This window comes from Halyomorpha halys, unplaced genomic scaffold (assembly GCF_000696795.3).
Source record: "Halyomorpha halys isolate HHAL.00 unplaced genomic scaffold, Hhal_1.1 Scaffold272.1, whole genome shotgun sequence".
Lineage (NCBI taxonomy): Eukaryota > Metazoa > Arthropoda > Insecta > Hemiptera > Pentatomidae > Halyomorpha > Halyomorpha halys.
Genome location: NW_027108767.1, coordinates 575,965 through 599,088, shown reverse-complemented (window position 1 = coordinate 599,088; position 23,124 = coordinate 575,965). Strand labels below are relative to the sequence as shown.

Sequence of the window (23,124 nt, the reverse complement as noted above, 5' to 3'; positions counted from 1 at the left end):
TGGATAGCGTCAGTTGGAGTGGAAGGAATGAGGGAATGGGGTAGGGATTTTACTTTTTTTTTAAATTATTTTTATTTATACTTTTCACTGTATATCTTATTTTTATCTTCTTTAATTTACTTTCTTCATTTTAATATAACTTTTTAATTAAATCATATTCAACCACATCTTAGTGTAATTTTTATTCCATGTTATCTGTTATTTTACTTTGTTACATTATTTTAGTTATTTGTATCCTTTTTAGCCCGGTAACGTGGGAGAAAACGATGGCTCACATTAAATAGTTTAATTACTATTTGAGCTATTATTACACACATAGTTAATTAACGATTTTCCGAAATAATTTTTCTATTGAACTTTGAACACAAAGAGACAATGGAATTCATGAGAGTGTATAGACAAGATATTTCCTGCCGTAGATGTGTTTTATTATCATTATTACAGAGAACATTATGGCACAGCGTTGAGTAAGGTGGAGTATTATACGGGGCAATCTGCTTGGCTATTGTTAGTCCCATGCTAAGGAACAATGGGCTAGGACACAGTGTTCTATTATATCTAGTGTATCAGCTGGTCCAGGGTAACCTTAGTGTATATACCTTAGTACGGGGTTTGGTAGAATTAATTGCAAGTCATATTGGAACGGTTCAAAAAGTACATGAGCCCAAGAGGAATAAAAAAAATAGTTAAATTACCCCAATTTATTATTACTTTAATCAAAAATATGTATAATTAGTCAAAATTGATGTCTGCCAAGTATAAGTAGGGAAAATAAGAAATGGCGGATGATTCAAAACGGTAAAAAAAAATTCATTCGGAGCTCTATATCTTTTAAACTACCAACAAAACACTAGAAACCCTAACAGAACAACATTTAAAGTAGAGTAAATTTCCTAAAAAGTGAGCCCAAACTGATCTGTTGTTCCATAGTTTCCAAAATATAACTTTTTTAAAAAGCAACTTTTCAAAAAATGCACTGAAACATCAGATGTTAGTGAATTTATTTTGAGAAATCTATCTCTCAAGAACCATAAGACGTACAGATGTCTATTAGCACTGAAAGTAAGCTAATTTAATGTACTATAAAGTAGTTTATCACATTTATCTTTGAAAGAGTAATAGTTTTTATGATATTTGCTAAAATAAATTAATTTTTAGTAGTTTGGAGAATATTTGTTTGTTTATATTCATATGTGAATATCAATTCTCTCCCATTCTTAAGAAAAACAACTACTTTTTCACCTTTTATAACGTATCCCCCTGTTTCAGCCATAATTTGACTGATCTATCTTAGAACTAAGTAATTAAGTATAGTTTATCACTCTCTCGAAAGAACAATCAGTGAGCTGGCTGCACCAACCTCCGGTAAAACTAAAATTTTTATAACTTAGATGAGCCCAAGAGTTTGGTAAAACTTCAGCAACTTAGCGACCTGTTTCTGGCCCAAGAGGAGAAAAAAGGCAGTTATTTCACCCCAATTTTTGACTAATTTAATGAAAAGTATGTATAATTACTAGTCAAAATTGATGAGTCTGCCAAGTATAAGTAGGAGGAATAAAAAATGGCGGATGTTTCAAAACGTTAAAAGTAATTAATTTTTCATTCTGAGCTCTATATATTTAAAATTACCAACATCAATAGAAAATCTAAGAGAACATCATTTGAAGTAGAGTAAATTTCCTAAAATATAAACCCTAATAGAGTTCTTTACGTTCAGTAGTTCTCGATATATAGCTTTTTAAAAAGCAAAATTTCTTAAAAATATTTTAAAAGATCATTAGTTAGTGAATTTGTTTTGGAAAATATATATCCCAAAAACCATTTGGCGTACAGATGTCTATTAGGACTCAAATTAAAGCTAGTTCAATGGGATATAAAGTAGTTTATATTGCTTATCTTCGTAGGAGTAGTATTTTTTATGATATTTGGTAAAATAAATTGATTTATAGTTGTTCGGACAAATTTTCCTTTGACATATTTGTATTTGTATGCGAATATCATAAAACCTATTACGCTTACGAAGATAAGTAACTACTTTATAGTAAGTTAAAGTTTCTTTATTTTGAGTGTTGGCAGACACATGTGCGTTTTATCTCTAGACTCAGAGATATATTTTTTTAAAAATCCAATATTTTATATGAACAACTAAAAATTAACACTTTGTGAATTTATTTTGTCGAATATCATAAAAACTACTACTCCTACAAAGATAAACGTTATAAACTATTTTATAGTAAATTTAGCTAGCTTTAATTTGAGTGCTGATAGACATCTGTATGTATTATGATTTCTGAAATAAAGTTAAATAAATAAAAAAATAAATCATAAATCAAACTTATTGTCCGAACAAGTATAAATCAATTTGTTTTATCAAATATCATCAAAACTACTTTTCCTACGAAGGTAAAGGTCATAGACTACATTATAGTCCATTAAACTAGCTTTAATTTGAGTGCTAATAGACATCTATAGGTCACTTAGTTCCTGAGATATAGATTTTTCAAAATAAATTAACTAACCACTAATCTTTCAAAAATGTTGCTTTTTAATAAGCTATATCTCGAGAACTATTGAACGTAAATTGCTCTATTATGGCTGGCATTTCAGCAAATTTACTCTTCTTTAAATAATGTCTTCTTAGATTTTCTATTGTTGTTGATAGTTTTTAAAATATAGAGCTCCGAATGAAAAAATGATGTTTTTTTAAGGAATTGAAACAGTCGCCATTTTTTATCCCCCCTACCTATACTTGGCAGACCCGTCAATTTTGAGTAGTAATTATACATATTTTTCATTAAAGTAATCAAAAATTGGGGTGAAGTAACTGCTTTTTTTTTCTTCCTGGGTCTTGTACTATGTGGCTAATGTAATAAAGAAATTTTGGGTCCAATCAAATTTAAAATTGTTCAACAGCCATAAATAAAATGAATTGGCTTAATACGGATTACTTTTTCATTATTTCCAGAGCAACTAATTTTTTGAAGTCTTCGTTGTTAGTCAAATCGTGTATATCGATAAAATTCATTTTATGGAATTTGGAATTAGACGGAGTAAAACAATATACCTTTGCTAGATAAGAGATACAATCGGAACTATGGAAGGTTCCTTGTACGGTTACCTTCTTAAACTTAGATTTGCTCTAAATCTCAGTTTAACCGAATAATATTGACCGGTAAAATTTACGGCCAGACATAAGGTTAACTTTCCCGGTGCAATTAATGATTTTTCCCGAGATTCAATAATCGTAGTTTAAACTGCGATGGTGCAACCGGCCCTGTAAATCCAGGCTTTGAGGATCAGTAAAATGCAATTTATAATCTAGCAAAGCCTCTTTCCCCTGGTTCTGATTGCATGCCATGACACTGATTAAAATCCTACATTTAAATCGCCAAAGACTAGTGAAATTACAGAGCTAGCAGTTTTCTAAGCACTTGATGAGATATTGAGCAGTAGGAACTACGCAGGAATTACCGTTCAATTCAGATTTGGGATAATAGAGGGCGCTAAGGACGGCATTACCTTTGTCCTTCAGCTGACTTAGATTAATGACTCAGACGATAGCTTCTCTTTCTTCTTCCACTCATCAACACGGGTCGAGTCTCCAACCTTTTGGACTGGGTTTAATAAATCTTAAATATTCCGCTTGGGTTATGTTGAAATGACAACATTCAAAGAATTCTTAAATTTTTTAAAAATTTATTTACCATTCCTTTCATGATAAACTTCCCAACCACCTAAATCCACTTGTTTCTAACTTGGCTTCTCCTTCATTACCTAATAACCCTTCTAGGCGTCTGAAAAGAAGATGGCCTGGAGATCTTCTCTAGAAATGTTATTGGAGTTCTATCAATGGGTAGATTCTCTAAATGTTTGTATCATGTCACTATGCCACCTACATCAAATTTACTTGTATATATTTTTATACAGTTGTAAATAACAATAAATAAATTATTAAAAAAAAATTATTGATATTTTGAATTGAAGATAAAATACAACAAATAAATTTGAAGTAAGATCATAATATTATGATACAGGCATGTAAAGAGACTACCCATTGGTAGCACTCTATAAAATATTTTTACAATATAAGGTCTCGGGGCCATCTTTTTTTCAGACGCCTCGAAAGAATTTTGGAAAAACAAAATCGAACGTAAAATCGTGATCGCTAGATTAAGGCAGGTATTATTATTAGTGGTTTTTAGACGAATTTGTTCAGTCCCGTGTGACACATGTCCTCTAGGTTTTGGAACCAATCCAGGTGTCCCCACAATGGGAACTGAACGGAGCTCAAAAAACAACGAATTACTAAAGATACAATATTTAAAACACAGTAAAATGTTCATACTGTTTTTTTTCTAATTTATGTTGCATTACAATAATTTTTTTTATTCATTTTTAAACTTTATTTTCTACCTTTTAGTACAAGAGCTCAAAAGGAGAAAAAAAAGTCAGTTATTCTTGAAACAGAATTTGTTGAAAACTATTTTAATATGATAAAAATAACTACTCTTACGAAGATAAACGTTAGAAAATACTATATAGCGCATTCAGCTAGCTTTAATTTGAGTGCTAATAGATATCTGTACGTCTTATGGTTCTTGAAATAAAGATTTACCACAATGAATTCACTAACTACTAACTTTTCGGTACGTACTCGTATTTCATGAAATGTAATAACCCATGAAGAGTCAGGAGTGCAGTACTTTGTAAGGAATTACTTTTACTAGACCAACTGTAGTGCAAGGAGGTGATTTGATAAAGTTGTTCGGACAAATTTTTATTTGCCAAATTTACCAATAATACTATTTCTACGAAGATAAAGGTGATAAACTTCTTTATAGTCCATTAAACTAGCTTTAATTTGAGTGCTAATAGACATCTCTACGTCACGTAGTTCCTGAGATACAGATTTCTCAAAATATATTAACTAACTACTAATCTTTCAGTAGATTTTTAAGAAATTTTGCTTTTTAAAAAGCTATATCTCGAGAAATATTGGACATAAATAGCTCTTTCAGGGCCAATAATTCAGCAAATTTATTCTTCTTTAAATAATGTTCTCTTAGATTTTCTAGTGTTATCGGTAGTTTTTAAGATAATGAGCTCCGAATGAAAAATTAGTGTTTTTTAAGGTTTTGAAACAGCCGCCATTTTTTATTCCCCCTACCTATACTTGGCAGACTCATCATTTTTGACTATTATAGATAGTTTACATTAAAGTAATCTAAATTGGGGTGAAACGATTGAATTTTTTTCTCCACTTGGCTTTCGTACTATTTCTTTTTCGATTTTTCCTTATTTGTTTTCCCTTTGCAGTATCTTTATCCAATTTCAATCCCCCATAGCTCATATTTCTCTGCTCCAGAGATCATATAAATAATTAATATTCAATTTAGTATACAGGTTTTGTATAAATTTATAGCCTGCAGTTATATGTATAACATATAAAATTATATGTTTAGATTATCAGCATCCGAAAATACAAAAATATAACAATAATAAGATGATGAAGTTGCCAATCTATGAAAACATAAAAAAAATAAAATATTAAATTAAAATAAAATATCAATATAAGTAGTGAAGTTAACAAAAAAAACTAATAAATAAGTAAAAAATAAATAAATTAGAAAAGGCGAATAAATTTAAAAACAAATAAATTAAATATCTATATATTAAATAAATCTGTACGGCTAAGGGTCAGGGGACTAGACCAACGGTAGCGCAAGGAGGTGATTTGTTAAGACTCACGCTCGACTGCCAGTTTTCCCTCAATAAAGAATAATCACCTTATGAGATCCACGGGCTCCCGAACCCACAGGGTTGACACGCAGCTACAGTTACAGATTAAATTATTCTTTGTGACAGCTGGATTCGAACTCAGGTCCTTGAAATTAGTAAGACAGTGGTCACTGAGACACCCTGCTTCCTTAAATTTTATATATATTCCAAGAGAATATTTAGTAGAATCCTAATAGATATAAGAGGTCTTTTTTTTTTTTTTTTTTTTTTTTAAGAACTGTTAGGACTTAGTAAAAAGAGGCTATGCAATTAATTCCGCTGATGAAGAACTAAATGAATAAGTTGAGAGATTGCTATGGCCCTCTTGTTTACACCGTATAACTCACCTCAGCTAAACGGGAGTTTTTTTTTCCCGAATTAAAAAGTTTCAGGGAACTGTTACTCTGGGAAAACTCAATTACTTTATGGATCAAAGTAATAGATGTGATGGCTTGACTCAGTAATGCTTCTAACGCAGCAATTTTTATTTTTATAACTTTCAAGTAACGTTATAATTTTTTTTAATTTACATGTTGAAGTAAAATAAATTGAAATAATTTTTTCGGATAAATAGAAATAAATATTATTTTATTTACAGTATCTGTGATACATATGTTGAGGATACAGTTCCACATAAGTATTATGCTCTGTGTAGTTTTCGTTTTCAGATGATATTTAATAAAAATTTAAAATGTAACTAGGTATAAATTAAAGTTTTAATATCCTATGAATACGCCATGACTATTAACTGTCACAATATATCAGCGATGCCGAACTTTTTTGAGACGTGGGTCAATAATTGTTTGAGTGAACAAGGGGTAAAGAAAATAACATACTTTATGTATTATGAATTATTATTTATTAATATATTCATATATGTATACATATAAATATATAAGAAAGTATAAGCATAAAGTATTTAATGAGAAATCTGGTGCAGTTTATTCTCAGATATTTTTTTAATATCAGGTTCACATTTAGTATTCATTAGTTTGGCGCATTTAGGCAGTTAATTCCCTTTTGAGTCTATTTCTATAAGAATATTTTACAAAGTTCATAGAAGAAAACAATTTTTACAGGAATATGTGGACCCAAGCATCGTTAAAAGAGCATTAGCTAGATTTTCGATTGATATAAAATTACTTGGAGAATGATCCCACATGTTCAATATAATATTTTCAATTTTTATCGTGGTATAAATATTATCTCCACTATTTTCACACAGTTTCCTTCTACTTCAGAAATCAAGTCTTCAAATTTTGTTTTCCATACTACGCTGCTTCGAAATTCCATTTCTAAGTTATCTATACCTAGCCACATAAATTCGGTTAACTCCATTCTTTCAAATTCAGTTTTCCGTATATATAAAATAAAGTAAAATGAATTTTCTAAACTTTTAAATGTATTAACAATTTTAAATTTGTTTTTCATATAAAAAAATAATTTATAAAAATCAAGTGTGTCAGTTAAAAAGCTTGCGTGGGTCAATGTCTAACGGGTCATAGGTTCACCATGCCTGCAATATATCAACCTAACCCAATATAACAACGATAGGCGAGAAAACATTATTCTTATATATTTGCCCCGAAACTTTTAAAAAATTAATCAGCTCTGGTCGCCAAATGTAATCCGCTTCGGGCTGCAAAAACAAATCCAACACGGACCTCAAAAATAAATTTGCTTAAGCACTTAAAACTGTATCAGCCTCGGGCCCCAAAAATAATCCAACCCTACCCCCAAAATTAAATCAACCAGGGCCTAAAAAACCAATCCACTTAAGGTCTAAAATTAAAGACATTCCAGGCCAAAGAAATAAACCTGTTCTGGTCCCACAAAACAAAGTGTCATGAGCCTCAAAAAGTGCCACATGTTTTGAAATTCAAAATCTAAGGGAAAACAATAACTTTTTAGCAATAGAAAATGTATCTAAGGATTAACTTTAAAAAAAGAACTAGTGGGACACTGCAGTAGTGTTCTACATATAACATAAATCCATTTAATCCGAAATACCTTTTCCCCAATTATCCGCACAGATAAAAGATACCCGAAAATCTGGTTAAAATACTCCCATTGGCATCACTGCTAATTAGACAAAAGCTTTAAATTTCATTTTTCGTAATGTAAAATGTCATTAGAGTGCTACCAATGGGTAGTTTCTCTACACGCCTCTATCACTCCAATTTAACTTAGATCAGATTTACTAAATGTATTATAATGTATAGTTGTAAATAGAAACAAATAAATATTTTAAAAAAATGTTTACTTCTGGGGAACAGCTAAACATCCAACCATCAAACTATCCAATCCTTTCAATCCGAAATCCTTAGAACCATAGTCATTGCACCATTATTACGTTTCCAACAGAACACAACACCATGGTCTTCATATCCTTTCTGTCCTTGACCTCATACAGACCAAAGCCTTAAAATTTCAGATAAACATTTATAGTCATCCTAATCTTTTGGTGCAATCCTTACTTTGTTTCACTCATCCTCACACTCTACCTCGAAGATTGAAATGACAATGGCAAGAGACTTCTTGTAAAATAAACTCGACAATCAGAGTTCTGGCAATGGCCAGATCCTCCGCTTATGTAGAGTGTTTGTCGTTTTAGCGCACTTACTCAGCCTCCACTGGCTCATTACCAGTGGCGTGGTGAGAGGGCTGCTCTAAGATCTCGATAACCTTCATGAGGGAAATGGAGTAGGCTCGGGTGTCCTCAGTTCGAGAAAGTGAATATTGCACCTTTTAGTGTAAATCTAATTAGTACATTTATTTTATTTTTATATTCGTTCAAAATTTTAATTATTTTATATTAACCTTATTTCTTTATGTATATACTTTAATCATGTTCATTTAATTTTGCGTTCTGTTCATAAACACACAGAGATTTTATTAATTTTATTTATAATAAGATGTAGATAGTTGACCGTAGATTACTGATCGGAGAAGATGATCGGGGGGGGGGGATCAGTAAACAAAAACATAAATAAACAAAAAAACATTTATTTATGACGACGTTTCGACCTGAGTTTCAGGTCTTCGTCAGGGAGTCAAGCGGGGAATGTTGGCTAAAACTTGAGTTTTAGTAATACGTGAGTTGTAGCCAACATTCCCCGCTTGACTCCCTGATGAAGACCCGAAACTCCGGTCGAAACGTTGACATAAATAAATATTTTTTTATATTTATGTTTTTCTTTGCAGACCGCATAAATAGTACACCATTAATAATTTTTTAATAAAATATTTGAGTTGATATCCTTTCCGCACTCTCATAAAGTGGTTCAGCCAATAAATATTTAAGGAGATTAAAATAAAACTCAAAACCAAAATAAAAGTTCAATTAAATGATTGTCTCCACAGAGAAAAAGTCGATAATTAAAGAAATTGAAATTTTCAGTTTTAAAAATAAACATAATTTCATTTTTTATATTTAAAATTAGTTAATTTTAATTCTATATAAATATAAGAAGGCTTCTCTGGCCATCAGGACCTCAATGTTCCATAAATTGCCGATTTGGCAGCCAGAATCAGATATCAATCCTTCCATGAAAAACTTCCCAACTACCCAAACCTTCTTTGGTTGACAAAAACGCAGAAAAAGTCTGGTCCAGGATTGTAATATCGATTAACACTCAAAATGTCCAAACTAAAACATACTGAACGCAGACTGGATGGATACTATAGTGACCACTAATTAGAAAAAAACGATTTAAAATAAAGATGGTCGGCCTGTTGCTAGGCGACGGTTTAACAACCATTAGCAACTGTTTCTTTTACACTTAATTATAACGCAAATATAAATACATATCTTTCTTTCCAAATAAGGAAATTATAATGGAAACAATACCAATAAAGTAAATTTAATTAAATTAAACACTACGGCCAATTAAAAAATTATTATACATGACGCCATTTTCGTCTAAAATTTGTAATGTCGATTAGCACTCAAAATGTCCAAACTAAAACATACTGAACGCAGACTGGATAGATACTATAGTGACCACTAATTAGAAAAAAACGATTTAAAATAAAGATATTATATGCTTAATTATAATTCAAATATAACTATATCTTTCTTTCCAAATAAGCAAATTCTAATGAAAACAATACCAATAAAATAAATTTAATTAAATTAAACACTACGGCTAATTAAAAAATATTTACATTTGAATTATTATACATGGCCTCCTCTTCGTCAAAAATTTGGTGTCACATTTTTTCACTATGCAACTCTGTAATATTTAATTATATAATAATAACTATGCATAGAATATCGATACTCACCTGATCCCTCCCCTCATGGTGTCGAAGTTGAGGACTTTGTCACCTACGCGCCACATGATAAAGTGAAGCGGCTGTGGAATCTTGCTGACCATGCATTTGAGTTCGATTGTGCTCCCGCTGTTGTAGAACTTGTTCCTGATCGGCAGGCCTCTCTCGTCCGCGATTTCCAGCTCTGGAACTGTACAAGGCAAAATTAGGTTTTAGTTAAATGGCGGGCATAACTAAATCGTAGAAAAAAAATATATTTTAGGCTTTGTAAAATCTCTTTTAATTTTTCAAATATCTGTACCTAAAATTTGTATTGGAAGTGTTGCAATCGTGAACAATTTTAATTCGATTTTATAAGGGAAGTATATTTTTTGGAGTCATCCTGAATCCAAATAATTCCTTCATTCCCTTCCTTATTATCCATTATTATACATCAACAACATACCTATCCACTTTCAAAAAACCTAGGAGTCAACTTTGATCAGCTCTTAACATGGAATAGGCAACATTTCCCAAATAACTCGAAAAACCATCTCCGAAAATCCCGTAATCATTTCCTCGAAGTAATCGTCAACTCTTAGTATCGTTACCTCCCTTATTCTCCCACATTTAAGGAAGGAGAAGAAACAAATGGATTTGGGTGATTGGGAAGTTAATCATGGAAGGGATAGTATCTGGTTCTGGCCAAATCGGCAACATATGGGATATTGAGGTCCTGATGGACGACTCGATTTGTGACCAAGTAAGGAGCATTAAGGATTTTACGAAGGATTTTGGACTGTAAGGATTGGATTCGGGAGGAATTTGATGGTTTAGTGGAGCTCCACATCTCAACTTCGTATGTTCAGATAAGTCTTATAATAATCATGTAGATCAGTCTTTTGTAATAGATTGGCAATTTAGACCGTTTGTCTAGTAAATGTTGCAATAGTCGGAACCGATTAGATTAGATTAGATTTTTATTCAGGGCGATCAACATCTAGGTTATTACACCATTTTTACTTTTTTTATCTTCTCTTCTTTGACATTTGATAGTTGAATGTAGACTATTTCCTTTTTACACTGGTCGATTTTGGTGGATTATATTTTAGTATAAAGTTGAGTTTCTTTCATAAATTTTATTATTTTGTCTATGGATTCTGCTGAGTATTTAAGGGCAAAAAGTATATCATCAAAAGTGCTGGTATTATCGAATATTGATAGTTTATAATCAGTAAATATTAGCAAACAATATTCAGATAGATATTTGACCTCCCTTATTTATTTGAGTTAATAAGAGAATCAAAAGTGACAAAAAAAACATTGTCTAACTTCATAGAACTTTTAATATTTTTTTTTTTTTATTTATTGATATTTACAACTGTCTAAGAAATACAACACGTAAATTTGATCATAATGACATAATGATATGATACAGCATGTAGAGAAACTACCCAGTAGTAGAACTCTAAAACCAGTTTACAATATAAGGTCACGAGGCCATCTTTTTTTCAGGCGCCTCAGAGGATTGCCAGAAATGGAAGAGGAAGCAAGGTTAGAAACTAGTGGGTTTGGGTGGTTAGGGAGTTTATTATGGAAGGAATAATATCGGGTACGGGATAGACCGGTTACATAAGGAACATTTTTAATATTATTAAATTTGGTTTTATTTTTACTGGTGTCTTATTGGCATTGACATTAATCTATAATACATCAGTATTTTTCTTTTCTTCTCCTCCCTTACTTGTACTGTATGGAACCCAACAAAAGTAATGATAAGTCGGAATCGATATGTGTGAAATTAAAATTAAATATTTAAGAAAGATATATTCCAAGGATGTTATTACAACTTTTTCGATGGCTTAGAAGTGCCACTTTATATATGTTTATGTAGTGTATCTTCGTAGTAGTAGTTTTTATGATATACGACAAAATAAGTTCACAAAATGTTGATTTTTTAGCTGTACGGACAAAATGAAGGCTTATGTTTTAGCAAATTTACTCAACTTTAAATGATCTTTGCTTTCGTTTTCAAATGTTATTGGTAGTTTTAAAGATATAGATCTCTGAATAGAAAATAATTTTTTTTTTAACTTTTTGAAATAGCCGCCATGTTTTATTCTCCCTACCAATACTTGGCAGACTCAACAATTTTGACTATTTTTCACTAAAGTAATCAACAATTGGTGCGAAATAACCGAATTTTTTTTACCCCTGGCTCTTGTATTGTAAGGTTCAAATAAATGACAATAATAGAAGATTTATACTGAATCGGTTAATATGATTTTTGCTCTACTGAAATTCGATGATTTGAACTTTAGTTAGTTTGCCAAACATCGGACGATAATTGAATTATTGCTTAAAATGCTTATCATATGACCTGGGGGTTATTGACTCTAGTAACATGTTGAACAATGTTGAATCTGGAACTATTGACTAAGCACTCGTAGGCTACCTGGAAGAGACATTTATTATTAATCAATTCCAGAGAACATTCCGCGCAGGCGAGAGGTGGAAAAGATAACAAAAGTGGCCGTTTTCATATCGAAATTTCTTTCCATTTTTACGAATTCTACAGAATCAAGGACGCTGAGGAAGAAGCATCAATGAAGGGTACAAGCGTCAGAAATGAGATTCCTTCGAAAGGTTTAGGGGAATACAAGAAGAGACAGAATACGCAACACCACCATCAGGTGGAACCTCAATATTAAGCCGGCCAACGATGTGATAGAAGTGAATCGACTGAGATGGCTGGGACATTTTCAAGGAGGATAGCTTACGATGCCTGCCGAGCCAAAGTAGAGGGCAAGAGAGGAAGAAGACGGCCTAGAAGGAAATGAGAAGATGAGGTAAAAATCAACTTCCAGAGAAGTGGACTTCAATGAAATGACAGAAGGCTCCTTGCAGAAGACCGGCAGAGCTGGAGAGGCCTCTGAAAACTTCCTTCTCACACTGCTTAATGCGGTTCAAGAGGATGATGAATCATTGATTATGATGATGAATAGTTACTTTTTAAAAAGCTATAACTCAAGATCTATTGATCTTAAAAATCTCTATTATGGCACATATTTTAGCAAATTTACACTACTTTAAATGATGTTCTCTAACGTCTTCTAATCAAAAATTGGGGTGAAATAACTGTCTTTTTCTCCTCTTGGGCTCTTGTACTACGATCTCCTGAATCTCAGTGCCGCTCTCCTCAGCCTTCTTAATTTTTTTTTTAATTTATAAAAATAAAACTAATTAATAAAAAAATTGATGAGTTTGGAGTAATCGTTATTTAATTATCCTTTTTATTTCGTATTTTCATCCTTCTACCGTCCTATCTCTCTGTTACCTATGATGGGAAAAATCCTTGAGAAACTCATCTTGAAACGCCTATATCCCATCCTTGATTCCAACTACATAATCCCAGATCACCAGTTTGGATTCCGAACATCCGACTCCACTATTCAACAATGCCATAGTGTGGTTGATGCTGTCTCGTCATCATTGGAGCGCGAAATGTACTGCTCGAGAGTCTTTCTTAATGTAGAACAGGCTTTTGACCGAGTCTGGTACCCAGGACTGCTATACAAGATCCGTAAATTCCTACCCCCTACATATATCCTCATTATCCGTTCTTATCTCCCCGACAGATTATTTCAAGTAAATTACAATGGCGCTTATTCATCCCTATTCCGTCAGTCTGCTGGTGTACCTCAGGTTAGTATCTTTGGTCCTATCCTTTATACAGTTTTCACAGCTGACATCCCAACCCATCCTAACACTATTCTCACCAAGTATGCCGATGATACACGTCTATTGTCAGTGAACAATGACCCTTACATTGTATCCCAAACCCTCCAATCCAACATCACCAACCTTGAAGAATGGTGCCAAAATTGGAGGATTAAAATTAATTCCAATATATCCCACCAAATCACATTTACCCTTCGTCGAAAACCAATGACCTCTTGCCCTACAGTATTCTTTAATAATACTACACTTATTCCTGTCGAATACTTAGTCCTACATCTCGACAAACGACTGACATGGAATCCTCATACAAGACTGAAAAGACAGGAAACTGCTCGTCGATTTCGAATATTACAACTTTTACGAAACAAACGGTCTAAATTTCCAATCCTTTACAAAAAGACTGATCTACATACATTATAAGGCCTATCTGGGCAAATGGAGTTGAGCTTTTGGACTTCACAAGATCATCAAATTGCTCCCGAATCCAATCCTTACAGTCCAAAATCCTTCGTAAAATCCTTAATGCTCCTTACTTTGTCACAAATCAAGTCATCCATCATGACCTCAATGTCCCATATGTTGCCGATTTTCCCGAGTTTGCCAAAGCCAGATACCATTCCTTCCATGATAAACTTCCTAACCACCCAAACCAATTCGTTTCTAACCTGGCTTCTCCTTCATTACTTAATAATCCTCATAGGCGTCTGAAAAGAAGGTGCTTGTTGTTATGTTATTGGAGTTCTATCAATGGGTAGATTCTCCACATGTTTGTATCATGTCACTATGTCACCTACAGCAAATTTTCTTGTTTTATATGTTATACAGTTGTAAATAACAATAAATAAATGATTAAAAAAAAATTCGTAGTTTTTACGCTGCAGTTGCTTTGAAAAGGACAAAACAATATTTAAAACAACCGCGAGGGAAAAAACCGTTCCATATCGATATTAATTGGTACTATAACGAATCGAGGAGGGATGCGGCGCATAGCAATGTGCCCTGGGAGTTAATCCTTTTGTATCGAATAAATGTAAGAGCCGCTATAGCGCCAGTAACTAGAGCAGTTAGCTGAAAAGCTATCTGAATTTTATACGTTTACGACTCTTCTCCTCCGCTCGCTCTTCATGAATTTGTATGAGCTGGCTTAATCTGCTCCCAGCTTCATCTTTTGTTCTGCCATTTTATATTCTGTTTTAATATATTATTTTATTATTCCATATTGCATTGTTTTTTACTGGATACCTTATTTTTTTCTTGGCCTGGCATAACAACAAAAAATTATACTCAAATTTATTAGTAATCGATTAAAAAAAAATTATATAAAAACAATTAAAAAAAAAAAGGAAATGGAAAAACTTGATTAAAATACAAAGTTGTGCTGCCCAACTTCATTGGACTGCCAGTCACACAGCATACTTATTTTATTCTAATCAGAAAATATTTTTAATCTTACGATAAATAAGCATATACAATAATAATTATAAACATTAGTAATATATAACGCTAGAACATGACCTTTTTTTTTTTTTCTCATTCCACCCCCCTTTTTTTTCTCTTTTTCATGATTTTTTTCCCTCCTTTTCCATCCTTTCCCCCTTCTCTCATTTTTTTTTCCTTCCCTTCTTTTTCCCTTTCATACTTTGGTTTCAACCCAACGTGGCGTAAACAGGATAATGGATAAAATAGTGGTAGAGATATGAGAAAATATATGAAAGATACTTAAGTAACAAATATAAATAAAAAAAAAATCAACAAATAATGTTAAAATTAATATAGAATAAATAGAATTTGTCTTAGGAAGAGGACTAAGGCAGGGGGATGCAGTGCCTCCTCTTTGATTTAGCTCTTGAATAGGCCATTAGAGAATCTGGAATTCAAATGGGCGGAACAATATTCACCAGAACAAGACAGCTTCTTGCATTGCATTGACATTACCGAACGCTCTTTCCAAGCTGTCTCTGATGGATTTATGAAATTGGCTGAAACAGCAAGAAAAATGGGGCTTGGAGTGAATGCAGAAAAGACCAAATACATGGTCACAGTGGAAATCCCCAGGCCCGGTGAAGAAATCAGGATCGGAGAATATAATTTCGGAAAAGTCCCGGAGTTTGTATATCTTGGATCGTTCATAACCCAAGACAATTTTGTGGATTCCAAAATTAAACGAAGAGTCCTATGTGCCAACCGCTGTTATTATAGCCTCAGTCCCTATTTTAGGAGCCGTGCCTTGTCTAAGGACACCAAAATCTATCTGTATAAAACAATTATTCGACCAATTCTTCTGTATGGCTCGGAAACGTGGACTATCTCCAAGGCTGGTGAGCACTACTTAATGGTCTTGGAGAGGAAGATTCTCTGTAAAATATTTAGAGCTGTCAAGGTTGGCCAGATGTGGAGACGTCGAACAAACCAAGAGCTCAAAGTATTATATAAGGAACTAGACGTTGACCAGTTTGTGAGGTTCAGTAGATTGAGGTGGGCAGGGGATGTTGCTCGGAAGGCTGAGAGTGATCTGTCAAGGAAGATAGTGACCGAGGCAATACAAGACGCAGAGGGAGACCACGCCTTCGATGGAGTGGTGATGCCAGGACCATGATGGGAGTGACGAACTGGATGGCGGCAGCACAAGATCGTAATTATTGGTGGAGGCTGTCGCAGGAGGCCAAGACTTGACATCGAGTTGTGGAGCCAAGTTAATAATAATAGAATAAATTTAAAAATATATACAAAAATAATAAAGTAACATTAATTTATCGAACCACTCAGATTTTCACACAATTACGGGTATAAGGCTGGAGGGCTCTCGAACACACAGGGCTTACTCACGGCTACAGCGAAACAGAAAATAATTATCTGCAGCAGCCGGGTTTGAAACTGAGTCGTTGGAGTTTGTAGCACAGTGCCCTACCAATGAGCTATCTGCTCCCACACTTAAAAATATATATTATATAATATACGTACAATATTTGTTAAATAGTATAGAAAAACATCTAATAATGATACAAATTAGTAAATTAAATTTCATTATATTCCAAACCTATTTATAGTTCTAATAAAAAGTAAAAAATATATCATGTCTAATTTTAATACATAATGCAGACATTTTTATGAGTCAATTAAAAAAAAAAATGCTGTGACTCTTTCTATTAATAGGATTATAAATAAAAGTACTTCACTAGTCATAGGCATGCTATGTATAAGGCAGTCCAATCCAATGAAGTTGAGGCAGCAAATTTTTTTTTGTGAGTTTTTCTCTCTGTTTTATTATTATGACAATATTTTATAACGTGGCAATTTTAGTTCAACTTGACTAAATATGAATAGATAGTAAGGGGGAGGTATTGATTTCCTGAACAACAAATAGCTATATATAAAAAAAGATCCCCGTAACACACCCCTTTTTTCCCCTTTCTCCTTGTTGAATGTTATTCAGGTTGTAAGCAAGTTCTGTCCTGATAAGGTGGTTCTATACTGAGATTCTCTAGCTCTCCTTTTGTAATCCAGACAAAGAACTCATTTGCACTCAGTCCACTATTGGCCTCCTCGCCCCTATTTCCATATGAAAAGAATTAGTAATTATCTCGTAATTAATTCTTTTCAGTCGGACCGAACCAGACCCTTGCCGTTTTCGAAAACATGTTACCCATGGCTGCAATGAAAAAAAAAAGTGTTAGTTTAATGAATCTATTGAAAGTGAAACTTCAATTGTTTTTTTACTATAATTTTTTTTTTCAATTCTCAAAACAATTTATTTTTCTTTATAATCTAACGTTTCGGCCAATTCGGCCATCCTCGAGGACAATCTTTTTTTTTCTTTTTGTATTTATTTATTGCAATTTACAACTGTATTTACATAAAAAAACATTAAGTAAATTTGATCTAATATAAAATTGAAGTGACAAAGGTATTGGTAGCACTCTAATGATATTTATACACTAGAAGGTCTCGAGACTTAAGCGTCTTCTTTTAAGAATTCTCGGAAGATTGCCAGGAATAGAAGATGAAGCATGGTTAGAAACTAGAAGGTTTAGATGGTTAGGGAGTTTATAATGGAAGGAATGATACGTGGTTCGGGCTTGATCGGTTACATATGGAACATTAAGGTCTTTATGGATGATTTTATTTGTGACAAAATAAGAAGTATTGAAGATTTTACGAAGGATTGAATGCGAGAGGAATTTGAAGATTTAGTGGAGCCCCAAAGCTCAAATTCGTATTGAGGACAATGTTAAATACAAATTTAGAACCACATAAATTAAAAAAAGAATTATGTACGAGGTCGATAATTTCAGTCCAAATTTTATCCTGTTTTATCAATTCTTCATACTAAATTAATACACTTATAGTGTAAATTGACGGTGATTAAAAGTTTTGATTTATTGTGAAGAATTGACAAAATAGGGTAATTTTGTACAGAAATTATTGACCTGTGCAGAATGCCTGCATAAAGTTTTTTTTTTTAAATGATCTGATTCCAATTTGTATTTAAGATTGTCCTTGAGGATGGCCGAATTGGCCGAAACGTCGAACTTATAAAGAAAAATAAATTGTTTTGAGACTTAAATGGGATAAAATTTATTTATTAAACAATAATAACCAGTCTCAAGAAAGTGAAAAATATAATTTTTTTATGTATATGTAATATTTGAATCTTCCAAAATTGTTTGTTATGTGCACGCAGGAAAGCAGGCGCACACAAAAAAATCAAATAAACTATTTCTAAGATTTCTACAATTTTATTTAAACAGATTCAGGAGTTTTTTTTATCATGCATTCACTAAACATCTTCGCCAGGAACTTATCCAGTTCATTTAAACATTCAAATTTCTCTATGTCAAATATATATTACTAATCAAAATTTCCAATAAAAAATTAACTTGGATGCATAATACGCTCTAATATTATAATTCTAAAAATGGCTAAATTGATTCCTCACTTAATAAAACTTCTCAACTGTCCTTTTCATTTGTTTATATTTTTTAATCGGTCGGTGTCAAAATAAAATTTAAAAAAATAAATAAATGTAAAATAAAATAAATTTTTATTACAGTTATAATTATTGGAGCATGGTTAAGGCTGTGCAAATATATATATGTCAGAATATTAGATTCTTTATTAAAACAAATTAAATACAACATTTGAGTGAAAAATATAATTAAATGAGGAAATGAGTGAAATAACAAAAAACAAAATAGTATTTGTATCATTATTTTTGTTTACAACAATTTTATTTAAGCAAAAAAAATTAATAAATAATTTCATTTATAACGACAATCCAAGACAACCCGACCTTTTATGACTGCATTACAATTGCATTATGTTCTGTTAAACTATATTCTTGGCAGGAAAAAAATGTATTTATTATATCTCGGAAAACCCTAAAAACGAATTCTTATAGCAAAAAGAAATCATATTCTTATATTAAAATAATATTCTTCACCTTTCATACCCTTTATTTTATTTTTTTCAAAATAGTGTTACCGTCAAAACGAGTTCACTAATCTACACAAAATTTTAGGACGTAAGTAGAATGATAAGTCAAAGTTCTGTTATGTTCTCACCGGACTAGATTTTTTTATTGATTCATTTCTGGACATATGGAGTTGAGCTTTGGGGCTCCACTAAACCTTCGGATTCCTCTCGTATTCAATCCTTCGTAAAATCCTCAATGTTCCTTACTTTGTCACAAATAAAATCATACATAAAGACCTTAACGTTCTCTATGTAACCGATCTAGCCCGAACCAGATATCACTCCTTCCATTATAAACTCTCTAACCACTCAAACCCCCTCCCTAGTTTCTAATCTTCCATCCTCTTCCATTCCTGACAATCCTCCGAGGCGCCTGGAAAGAAGATGGCCACGAGACCAGCTAATGTAAAATGTCATTAGAGTGCTACCAATGGGTAGTTTCTCTACACCCGTGTAACACTCCAATTTAATTTAGATCAAATTTACTAAATGTATTATAATGTACAGTTGTAAATAGCAATAAATAGAGAGAAAAGAGAAATACTTTATTCATTCATCTATGCTGCGTAAATACATTAGGTTGCTATCTCACACAGCATACTTATCAATCCGTAATCGGACATATTCACATTACACATTCATGGTATAATCATAAAAAAGATATACAACAATAGGATATAATAAACAATTTTTTTCACCACTACAGTTTCCTTTTACAATCCATTTCGGTCTGTACAACCAATACAAATGTTTCACTCACTCCCATTTTTCCCTCTCATTTCTGCTCAATTATTCAATTCACCCTATTAACAAATTCGCTCTCCGGAATTCACCCTCCTAGATCCTCTTCAGTGACCCGCTAAAAAAATAAATTGATTCATTAAAACAAATTGATTCATTTACTTTATTCCTGTATGACTTTGCGAGCCAGTCTTTTCGTCAGTCAATATTGAAGAAAGCAGGAATGATCAATCAATCAATTAAGAAAGTAAATGATATAAAATGAAGAGCATTTGTTGTCTTTGAGTAAGAAGCTCTTCCTAAGTTGGGCTGCTACTTCCCGAGAGGAATCGGCCTGCCAATGCCTAATTGATTGAAAGTACTCCAAAAGAACTTTATTCCGCCGGGGCTTGAACTAAGTAGGGTCTTTATAAGTGCAAGGCTTTGTAAAGCACTCGATGGTTAAAAGCCGGCAAGAAGGAATATTAGGTAAATTAACCAAAAAAGGCTACTCATAAATCAAATGAGTACCAATTTATCCTTCTCTTTTTCCTTATTGGCATAAACTTTGCCTAAAGTTGAACATTTACAAACTTTCAATTGAAACGAAGCAGTAAGATAATGCTTTCCATTAGTTGTTTTGGATCTAATTGTTAAATAGAAAGGGGATCACCAATGATATTCATCTAATGTATAAATATCAATATTTGTTGTTCGTACTTTATGTGCAGCCATACCTAATTGCACCGTACCTTATTCAGATTTTTGCTAAATGTTCAGGATTTTTCTGGGAAGATTATAGACAGGTCTTATTTTTTCGGTAAAAAAAATTTAATAACAAAATTAAGTATTTTTGCTGCGTAGCTTAAAAATTATACATTTTTTCATGATTATTATGTACTAATCGATTTTCCTCATCATTCTATTAAATGATTTTGTATTCACTAAAAATTAATTAAAATAAGCATAATCAGGATTTCAGTAAAAATAATCAACAATTTTTGTTTAATACTTTTGACCATTGTTAACTAATCATTCATAACTCCTCAGAATTTTATGCAATTAACAAAAATTAAGGGCGAAATTTTAGTTTCAGGATATTTGTTTAATTAGATCCAGTTTATGCCATTTAGTGCAGTTTATAGAACTCCATACCACTGCTAAGTTCCCTGTAGTTTGGTTCAGTCGTGTTGAAGTTATTTCAATATATTTTTATTATACGATGTTATTTAACACTCTAGCCTAAATAGGTATAATTAGCAATTGATTCAATAATTAATCCAATTTGTAAATAAATGTATATTAAACTTCCAATTAATCTATCTACATTCCTAAATCAGACGCGTCAGCTAGAACTATATATTGATACCGTTGTAATATTACAATGAAATTTTTTTTATGTTTGTTTTACCATATTTATTATTACTTTTATTGATTAATTGAAGTGTACCTTTTTATGATTGTAATACTAGCGAAACTTAATGCACCCTATTACGTTTACAACAGAACACTACACCATGACCTTCATATCCCTTTTGTCCTAGACCTCATACCAACCAAATTCTCAAAATTCCATATAAACCTTTCCAACCGTCCTACTCCTTTGGTTCAAAGCTTATCTAGTTTCACCTATCCCTACAGCCCACCTAGAAGGTTGAAACGGCAGTGGGCAAGAGACTTATTGTAAAATAAAAATGGACAATTGGAGTTATGGCAGTGGTCAGATTCTCCACTCAAGTTGAGTGCTTACGGCTTTAGCGCACTTGCTCAGCCTCCACTGACTCATTACCAGTGATGCGGCGAGAGGGATGCGCTGGAATCTTATGAACTCTACATTACACCTCACACGTGGGGGATAGGGTGGGGTTAGGGATCCTCAGGTTGATTGTGACTAGTTGTGTATTTTTTTTTCCATACATATAGTTTGATTATGTTCATTTTCTTTATTATCCTATTTGTATATATATATATATATTAAGAGTGATTTTATGTACCTTTTTTTTCTTTCATTTATTTATTTATTATCATTCTTATTTTATTTTATTTTAGTATGAATGTGATCGTTCATCACTATTACCTATTGCCCACAATAGTGTGACAGATTGTAATATTTATCAATTAAATAAAGTTCACTCGTGAAACTAGTGTTTTTTATTTATTTCTTTTTCATTTCATATTTATTTTTCAACGTTTCGAGACCTTTTACCCAGCTTCGGAATTACAGAAATTTTGAATAAATATATTGTAAAATAATAAAACATTAATTATATAATAGAATGATAGTTGACAGTCAACAACTGTCATTTTCAAAGCATTCTTGTTCCATTGTTCATATCTTCATCACAACAGCCCTGCTGAAGACCTAGACTGTAGTCGAAACGTCGGATATAAATGAATATTTGAAAACTTTTTTTTTATTTTCGATCAGCAACCTGATAATATTATATTATTTGTGCCAATAAACAGATTTTCAACTTCTAATGTATAAGAGGGAGAAAGGAATAGAGATCTTATACGAGAGTTCTTCTTGAGAAAACTAGTTATTAATTAAAAATAACATATAACATATGATATATATATATGGGTAGGGTGAAAGTGTGTTTGGTAAGTGTAAGTCTCAAACGATGGGCTTTGCGTGACCGCATCTTATACCTCCTCCAATTCAGCAGAACCTCACGAGTAGATTGCTTCTAACAATAGCATGCACCAATATATTGCATCTCACTATTATAACTTTAGTGGCTTTGTATCATAAAACCTATACATCGACCAACTTTGTATCTCAATGATTATTGGTTATTTTGAATGAAATGTGCAAATCATCAAATAAAAAAAAATGCCATATAGTCTCATCTGCTTTAGTAATTACCTTTATTTAGTCGTACACATTTATTTTAAATGCTAAGTTAATAGTTGGCGTTTACGTCTTATTTCTTATTTTTTTCTTTCTTTTTCCATTGTCATATTTACTAATTACTCCTCTTGTCTTATATAACATAATATTATATTTCTTTCATTCTAGTGTTTTATCTACTTATTTCATTAATTACATATATTTTATTTCTCATTTTGAAAAATCAGAAGTATGTGAATTTATTTTAATAAATCTATATCTCAAAAACCATTCGACGTACAGATGCCTATAAGCACTCAAATTAA

At 32.2% G+C, this 23,124-nt stretch overlaps 1 protein-coding gene across 1 annotated transcript in view; it reads right to left on the bottom strand.

Annotated features, from left to right (window-relative positions):
* Positions 1–23,124, bottom strand: part of LOC106680638 (zwei Ig domain protein zig-8) — a gene marked incomplete at its 5' end in the record, with an annotated part of 485,449 nt that overhangs the window by 27,846 nt on the left and 434,479 nt on the right. The window contains 1 exon segment of the mRNA XM_067047092.1: positions 10,066–10,243. Coding sequence (XP_066903193.1) covers positions 10,066–10,243 — 178 coding nt within the window.